This window comes from Morus notabilis, unplaced genomic scaffold (assembly GCF_000414095.1).
Source record: "Morus notabilis unplaced genomic scaffold, ASM41409v2 Scaffold726, whole genome shotgun sequence".
In the NCBI taxonomy this organism is placed as follows: domain Eukaryota; kingdom Viridiplantae; phylum Streptophyta; class Magnoliopsida; order Rosales; family Moraceae; genus Morus; species Morus notabilis.
In genome coordinates, this window is record NW_010364062.1 from 32,371 (window position 1) to 41,368 (window position 8,998).

Genomic DNA, 8,998 nt, shown 5'->3' on the forward strand with positions numbered 1-8,998 from the left:
ATATTATTTATTTAATATATTTAATATATTATTTATTTAATATATTTAATATATTATTTATTTAATATATTTAATAATATTATTTATTTAATATATTATTACATGTTTTCAAAAATTAAACTACCAAACGCAGTTTCAGTTTTTTTTTAAACTGAAATCAATCTCTAAATAAAACTACCAAACGCATTTTTAGAAATAATTCCAAAATGAAACTAAAAACGTTTTCATTTTCATTTTTGTACAGAAAATAAAAACGTTTTGGAACCAATTCCAAACGCACCCATAGTTTTTCTTCACTAAAAAAAAAAAAACAAAAAAAATTGCCGGATAAGTAAAAAATTTGCTTACAAGTTATTACTAAAACCTCTTTATTTCAGCGATTCGAGTTTTGCTACAGTAAAAATCTCTCAGAAACAGTTACATCTAACTTTTTTACTACAGTAAAAAAATTTCACATAAAGTCACATCTCAATTCGAATTAAAAACTCAAATCAGCGAACTAAATGGGTCCTAAATTTACTCGAAAAATAAGTTGTGTTTTGGTAGCCCCTTGCCTTTTGCTTTGCGTTTTCATGGAAGTTCTTTGGTCGAAAAACAAAAAGGTTCTCTTCATAAAAAGAGAGACTAAAAAAGGAGAACCAAGCTGGACCCGGTTGATGCAACGTAAGTCCATTGCTGACAGTCTTGTCCTGTAAAATTTCTCCCATAGCTTGTCTTTTTTTTTTTTAACAAGAAATTGAGAACTTCTATTAATCACGAACAATATAAGTACAATGCCACTAATAAAAGAGGTTACATCCAGCCAAAACTTATTAACAAAACTAATAAAAAAAATGACTAGCTAACGTGAGTTACACCATTCCCATAGCTTATTCTTCGTTAATATATGCTTCTTTTTCTGCAAGAATGCGTTTTCAAAAGATGCCGTCGTTTTAACTACATATTATCGTTTCTTCAAGATTTTTATTTTTTACATATTAATTTGACATCGCTTATGTTCTGCAGGAATAAGTGATTTGACCTAGTTTTTTTTTTTTTTTTTTTTTTTTTGGCACAAATGAGTTTATTTCAAGGAAAAAAAAAAAAAAACACAAGTTTTAATACAAATTTAACGGCTAAAAAAATTTTAAAAAAGTTTTTAATATTTCATTTTTTCAATGCATGCCAACAAATTAATTAGTTTCATATACAGTCATTATTCGGAAATTGACATATACTTTTGGATCCGCTTCAACAAGAATTGAATGTTCGCCACTTTTTTTTTTTTCCTGGGTAGTTTTGGTTTCCGTTCACCGATAAAGCAAAAGCGTTGATCAAACAAGAATAAAACTTATACTACATGCATTCATACAATCACGAAAGGTAAAAAAAAATAATTAAAAAAAAAAGATACATCCGTATATAATTTTAAAGTACATAAGCATTTCATAACGATGAATAATGTCACCTGGTAAACGATGACACTCTCTTTTACCAATTCTATATCAAGTGCATAAAATCCAAGGACGAAAACCCCTTTTTCCTCGCAAGGACGCCAATGAATAATAAATCGTGCCTCCATGATCTAGTAGTCATTTTCCAGATACCTATTGCAGATCAGATCTATTTAGCCCAAGCAACTGAATCAATCTCCACTTGAGCACTCCTGTATAGTTCCAGCCTCTTTGCCAGGGCGGTACGTCGCTCCATGACCGCCGGATCCTCATTCAACAACGAGGACAACCGCTTTTGCTGCACAGAATTTCAAATTGAACACATTTCAAATTTCACTCTCCACATGACGTACAATGATACAAATTTAGCAGAAACACATATTACAAAGATGGGGGAGGAGGCGTTTCGAGCTTTACCTCCATTTTACCCAAATCGGTGAAGAAATGGTCAAGTAAGCTTCGTTTTGCCTCTCGGACTTGACAATAGACGACAGACTTGGGAATGGAGTTTCGGAGGCTTGCACAAACCATATTGACATAAGACAAAACATTTGTTCCTGTTTGTGTAAAGCAAAAATTATAATTAGGCTTTACAAAGTATATAATATACATACATACATATATATATACATACATATATATATATATTAGTGATCCGCAAGGAAATAGAAGTCTTGTTTGAGCAAAATTTCATTTCAAAATTAAACTTACCAATTCGCCTGAGGTACGAGTCGTTGTATCTATCAAAAATTGAATGTGATGGGTTGCCACCCTTTTCAACATCTTGAGGAAGCTTGCGGAAGAAGTCAACAGTAAGGTAACTACACTCCATGTCAACGAGCTTAAGAGTTGCTTTCTTGCTTTCTTCCTTCATTCTGTCAAGCGACTCGATAGCCGCATTTGCCACCTCCACTCTAAGACCGGGATACTGCTTCAACTCCTGTGATACCAAAGCAACATTCATTACACCAATTGCAAAATTTTTAACCCCGCACAAGGAAGGATTACTGGAAGTGGGATGAAGCAGCATAAATTTCAAAAATTCGCTAACTAAAAAGCCAGCGGATACTGGGAACAGAAAGCGAGTAAAACTTATGACTCATGTAATGCATTTCCAAATTGTTTCAAGTGTATATATGCCTCTTCCTTTCTTCTGCATATATGTGACAGCCAATGCGAGAGAATGCAGCTGGAAGTAAGCATGCATCTGAAACATGTGAAGAAGGTGCTCGTGCTACAACAAGTCTAATAGCTGAACCCATTTACTTTTATCTACGAACGTAATAAACATATTGGATAGATACAGCTATTATCATCTGCATATGGTGCCACCTGATCCAATAAGCTGCTAACAGAAAGCCAAGTACATACAAATGGACGCAATAAGATTTGAGTCACGTCAATGTCGCACACATACCACAGTCTCATTGATAGCCTTGTGAACTAGATCCTTCAATATGGCATGGGCCTGGAATCATGAAATAACAAAAAACAGATTTTCAGTAACTTCAAAATAGACAAAGGCTTAAAACCAGTGTATAAAGAAAGTTCGGCTACATTTTTGCATAAAGAATTTCATGACAATTTTCATTATATACCAATCCACCAACTTTTTGCCAGCGCGCAAGGTCCAAATTTTCCTTTATCCTACACCTATTATTTTCTATCCATGTTGTAACGTTCAACCAGAAGTCCATGTTAAACCATCCACAAATGAAAAATTAAGGGATTAGTCAAATCTTATGTGTTTTGATACCATGGGACACATAATGTTCAATCCACCTAGTCTAATAAATATAGGGTTGCATCTAAACATTAATTAATTGAGTCCATTAACTATATCAGATGAAAACAGGTTTTGCATCCATGATTGATCTCTAGAAAGAAGTTCTTTGACTTCATGCATACCGCATCAACAGCTGCCTCAGCAGGACCTCTAATAGTAACTAATGTAGATTCAATAAGTCTACGGTATCCTTGCTCAGGAGCTATCAAATGAGGTTGATATCCATCAGCTTCGGTAATGAGCTTCCGTATATTTTCCATTGAGAGTTGCTTGTCAAATTGCAGTCTTTTTAGAGCAGCAGGAAGCTGGTTATCAAATACATTGTAGATTTTATCACCCCCAGGACGCCTGTGGACAGAAAGGAAGATAAGAACAACTGGGAAGTTTTAAACCTATAAGAAAAGAACTCTTTTTTTATTTTTATTTTTTATGATTGCATATGACTCATAATTGAAGCAAGCTATTGAGGGACAAAAAACCATAATTAGGATGATGAATGAACTGTGACACGTACACGCCATCAAGATGCTCTTTGTATATTGAATCAAAGATTCGACAGATCTCCATGATAGAATATAGCTTTCCCTGCACATAAAAGCAATCAATTTCTGCCAGTTCTTGATGGTTACCTCTCATTGACTAACCCATGAATAAAACAACTCTAAAAGTTTCTATGTTTTGAATGTGATGCATCTTAGACAACAAGAAAAGGGCAGAATAAATGACACTTACTCCAGCATCAGCAGCAATAGGCTTGCCCAGACGAGATAGTTCAGTTTCAAGTTCAGATATCGTCTTGCTAATAAGGGACTGAATACCCGGAATTTTGGACTTGATTACATTTTCCAAATGCTGGAAAATTAACCATTAAAACAGTTAATATAGCAAAATAACTCTTTATTTACATAAATAAAATAGCAGAATAACTATAACCCTGATTTTCAATCCAAAATAAATAAAATCATAAGATGATGACCCCATTCCTACCTTAGAAAGCATTTTTGCTAAATGCTCAGACCCCATTCGGTGAGCAAGGTGTTTGTATTCTGGTGTATTAGCAAAATACTCGCGCTCTCTGCGCCGAGCAGCAATCATGTCAACATTCTTGTTAATATCTTGTTGTGAGCGATTGACCACTCCAACCCAAGGGAATTTGAGCCTATAGGACTTTCCTTCCAAAATCTAAGCAAAGACAAGTAGGTAAAGGAGAGTCACAATGTAGACATGAAACACATAAAGGCAGGCTTTTAACTTAATCTAATAATTTTGCAACATATAGATCACCGTATTCCTGAATGCTTATTCAAAGATATAAAATTTGCTACAAAACTATTACTTGCATGGGAAAACACACTCCTTCCCTTTACCACGGCAGAAAACTAAATAGGAAACCTTGTAAAAGAGGCAGGAAGATGAAGAACTAGAGATCCTTAATATAAATTAGGTCCGAGTACGCGTTCTAATAGATTGTTGCCTCAGAGAGCTAATTTAAGCAAAGAGAAAAAATTGCAAAATTCATAGTTATAGCACCTCAATGCAAGCTCAGAAGAAGAAGAAAAAAGCAAGCAAGCAGTAATGAGTTAATGAAATATCATTTTAGGTGCATCGAAACGGAATGTTATTTTCCCATTATCATTTTTGAACCTGTTACATAGACTAACTCTCTCTAATTTGTCACCAAAACAAGAAACTAAGAGAACTTACTTCAACTGCATCAGTACCCTTATCCATAAGATCAATCTTTGTCAATACACCTAACGTCCTCTCCCCTGAAAGTGTAAAAGGGAACATGATCATTTCTACATTTTTAGTGTAAAAGGGAACATGATCATTTCTACATTGGAAAAACGGGAAGAGGCATGATATGATACTTCCAATAGCAATATTAGATTACCTGTAGGATCTACTTCACGAGAAATTTTAATTGCATCAGACGTGGCAAGATCTTGATTGGCAGGTGAAATTGCCAGAATAATGCAGTTCGGCTACCAAAATAATGAAACAAAGTAAGAAATTTCATCCTTGCAACATCCATTGAAAAATACACAACAAAAATTAAAAGAAAAAAAAAAGAACAGTTGAGAAACTACTTTAAAAACCACAAAATTTAATCATACGTCACAATATGACTGAGGTTTTGCTAAGAATTGGATAATAGAAAATAGAAGATAAGAAAAAAAGAAAATAATTCACCTAAAATGGTACAAGACATCAGCAAATAATTTACAAGTGTCTAACATGATATTACCTTCTCAATATAGGAACGAACCATATTTTCAATGTCTTGCACAATACTGTCTGGTTGACCCTCTGCATCGTTGAAAATAGTACAATTATGTAAAAATATAAATAAATAGCAATTAGCATTATTTGTGCCAAACGGATTACAAAAGAAAATATGCATGAGCATGACTTGCAACTGTTGTCAGACTTACCAACTGCCACTTTTGTAAGCCCGGGAAGATCAATAAGGGTCAAGTTGACAACTGCCATCATCAAGCAACAGTAGAATGTGTCAAATTGAAATTAAGAATAAAACTGCACTTCTATGCTAGTGTACTGCCCTAAAATGAATACAAATTCAACCTTCATCTTACCGTTGGGAGAATAGATGCTAAGATGAATTGGAACACTAGAGATTTGTTTGCTGCGGCCTGTTTCTCTGTCCGTTTCATCTTGAATCTCCTTCCTCACAGCAGCTTCACAGATATAATCAACATTGGCATGTAAAATGAATATAACTCATTAACTACATACATTTAGCTCTCAAAGGAGTGGTGCCTCCAAACACCCAGAAAGGGGGAAAAAAAATACACACACACACATATTTAATAGGTCGTTAATTCTATGTTCAGAAGTATGTAATAAGTTAAAACAAAGAGCAAACATAGAAGCTTGAGTAAAACTTTATTCACAAGTAGCAAGATGGAATTGATTCAATCACATTCCAACAGAAGTCCAAAAAGGGAAGTTCATAATAAAGTAATTACCAAAATCAGTAAATCTTTTTCTTGGGAGATGGAGAAACTCCGCATATTCTCTGCTGCCTTCAGAAATCTTATGAAGTTGCAACACAAGAGGACGCCGTGTAACAATTCCTGCACATATTTTGCACGCATCAGTCCCACAATCTTCTATATAATTGAATCTCATTGCCACACTAAATCTAATAATATCAATGCGTAACTTACCAGACCCACGAGGTAAAAAGTCCTTGCCGACAACACTCTCCAACACAGAGGATTTTCCTGAACTCTGTGGAACACCATACGATTGTGAGGAAGCAATTAATATTGATATACAAATTATTAACATGATTAATTTATAGCAGATCAACAATATATTGATATTTAACATAACATCAACGTACTAATATAAATCAAACATACAAAAAATTGCCTAAAATGCAAAATATACAAGTATCAACTAAGAATTAAATAATATCTATATATAATCCGACCAAGTTCTGATCACGGAAAGTCTGTTTCTCCGTGTAAGAAATGGAGCCTGTACATATGCAAATCGATTCCACCGCATATCACAAACGGAAATCGCATTTCACAGAGAAGAAATTTCAAGCAAAATCACGCGGAAACCAACGCGATTACAGAAAAATTAACTCAATCTGAGCTTTAAGAAAAGAGAGTCGAGTCGGTGTGGGGGGATCGGGAAGCTGACCTGGCCACCAACGACGGCGATCGCCGGGAGAGAGTCCCAGAGAGTGGGCAACGCGCTGGCTTCGCCGTGGTCGCCGAGAGCCGTGCAAGCCCTCTGGATTTTGTTCACCAGAGAGATTAGATTCTCCATCTCTCACTGATCGCTACCGAGATCGGAACGGAACGGCGGCGACCGTGTCGACGGGCTCAGATCACCTGGATCTGAGAACGGCGGAGTAGAGAGAGAGAGAGATTTGCGGTGGAGACAGAGAGAGAGAGCTTGTCTCTGAAGAGAAGGAAGTAAATGGAGACGATGTGGAGAGACGTGAAAATGGGTTTAAAGCGTCTTCTGTTTTTGAAAAATGAGACGAGATTTGAGTTTATAAATAAAATATGATATGATACAGTGAAAATAAAATAAAAAATAATATAGGTTGATTTTCCTAAAAAGTAATACAAAGGTAATCATATTAGTATACTTTTTAGCTTTAAATTTTTACTCAATTTATTTGTCCTTTTCTAAAATTTTTTAAAAAATTAGATTTTCATAATAAAAAAAATTATAATAAATAACAGGTTTTTAAAACTAAATTAAATAAATAACACATTTTAAAATTATTTAAAATAACAGTTTATTATATAAATGTGTCATTTAAGGTTAAAAAATATTTTTAATTAATTTTTTTTAAGAATGATAAAAAGATTTTTTATCAAGTAAATTATTTTTAATCAATCGTAAATGAAACATTTTTATAGCTTTAAAAATAAATATATAAATTTAAGAAAATAATAATGATATAAATTGAGAAAAATAAAATAAGGTGCTAATGGAATTGGACAGAGAGCGTGTTGTGGGCTTTGGGTATGTAACTATTGACTTAGGAAAACAAAACACCGTCGAAATATGACCGTACGTCAATTTTGCTTTGAGGAACTCGCTCGCTAGATCTGCGTTGCCGCGTCGTTTTCCAACAATTTAGGCCGTGTTTTCCCTATTTATTTATCTTTTTATCTTTTATTATTTTTCTATAAAAATGGAAGGTTGTGGTTGTCCATTTAGCAAGAAATAATAATTTAAAAACGAACAAAGAGTATGTTTGAGTTAAAGTTCTCCATTTTTTTTAAAAAAAATTTATATGATTAGAGATTTATGATTAATATTATAAATATCCTAACTGATGTATTGTGCTTGTTTTTTTATGTACGGCGGATTATTTCAAGAAAAATTACTACGCATTCTTTAATCACTACAAAGGGTCGCGATCCGTGCAATTAGATATATAATTGAATGCGAAAAAAATTAATGGTTTGTAATCTTTAATTAACAGAAGAAAATTATTTTACAAGAAGCTTTTATTGGTAGGTCTTTTATAATTATATAAGAATAGGGAGATAGATAAGAGTGAATAAAATACTTGATAAATAATCTTATACACTATTTATATAAGAGTGTAACTTAAGAATCTGTTTGTTTCATATATTCAAATTCAAATTATTAATTTTATTACAGTATTTTCTTTTAAAAAATCTTAAATTTTAAACGACAGAATTAAAAATTATAATTTAAATAAACTTTCTAAATGCACCCTAATATACTATATTACTACAATTTTCTTTGCCAAAGAGGCATAAATTCCATATGAATTCCACATAAAGTTTCCGCTTCATCCAACGGTTGGATGGTGAGTCACCAACAAAATTCCAAACAAGTTCACACCTTTTAAATAAACAAAGGCCCACCATCTGTTAGAAAAGTCATATATTGCAATCATAGGTTCAAACTTTTATACGGCCAAAACAAAGTTCAAATTTCATATCTAACGGCACAAAACGGCATCAAATCAGGAAATGCCTTCGACCAAACACTATTGAACGGGGCTTTACAAAAAGCCTTCCTTCCACCGACTTTTTGAAATTTCTCCGACCAAGAGGAAAAAAGAAAAAAAAAAAAAAAGAGATTTTCTAACACATTTAGCGTAATTTTTTTAACTGATAAATTTACATATTTTTTTTTATTTTTACGTAATTTTATATAGATCTAACAGATAAAAAATTTAATCTACTAGTACATTAAAAATAAAAAAAAACTCAAAACTAATGTATATCATTCCGGCTCAGCTCAA

At 33.3% G+C, this 8,998-nt stretch overlaps 1 protein-coding gene across 1 annotated transcript; it reads right to left on the reverse strand.

The window, feature by feature from the left end:
- Positions 1–1,243: 1,243 nt before the first annotated feature.
- On the reverse strand, positions 1,244–7,214 carry LOC21385818 (dynamin-related protein 5A). Its single transcript, XM_010105714.2, has 16 exons — positions 6,898–7,214; positions 6,411–6,474; positions 6,210–6,317; positions 5,817–5,918; positions 5,655–5,705; positions 5,468–5,529; positions 5,114–5,204; positions 4,924–4,988; positions 4,207–4,401; positions 3,952–4,071; positions 3,734–3,804; positions 3,342–3,567; positions 2,851–2,901; positions 2,145–2,373; positions 1,851–1,990; positions 1,244–1,731 (listed from the first exon to the last, which is right to left on the reverse strand). The coding sequence occupies exons 1-16, from the start codon at positions 7,024–7,026 to the stop codon at positions 1,603–1,605; spliced, it is 1,833 nt and encodes a 610-aa protein (XP_010104016.1). The 5' UTR covers positions 7,027–7,214; the 3' UTR covers positions 1,244–1,602.
- Positions 7,215–8,998: the final 1,784 nt, after the last annotated feature.

Excerpts from the sequence above, each read along its gene's own strand:
- LOC21385818 (XM_010105714.2), bottom strand. The coding sequence starts at position 7,026 with ATGGAGAATCTAATCTCTCTGGTGAACAAAATCCAGAGGGCTTGCACG. Across the intron at positions 6,475-6,897 it reads TCGCCGTCGTTGGTGGCCAG|AGTTCAGGAAAATCCTCTGT; the intron begins GTCAGCTTCCCG and ends GGTGTTCCACAG. Across the intron at positions 4,402-4,923 it reads AGGGTACTGATGCAGTTGAA|ATTTTGGAAGGAAAGTCCTA; the intron begins GTAAGTTCTCTT and ends GTCTTTGCTTAG.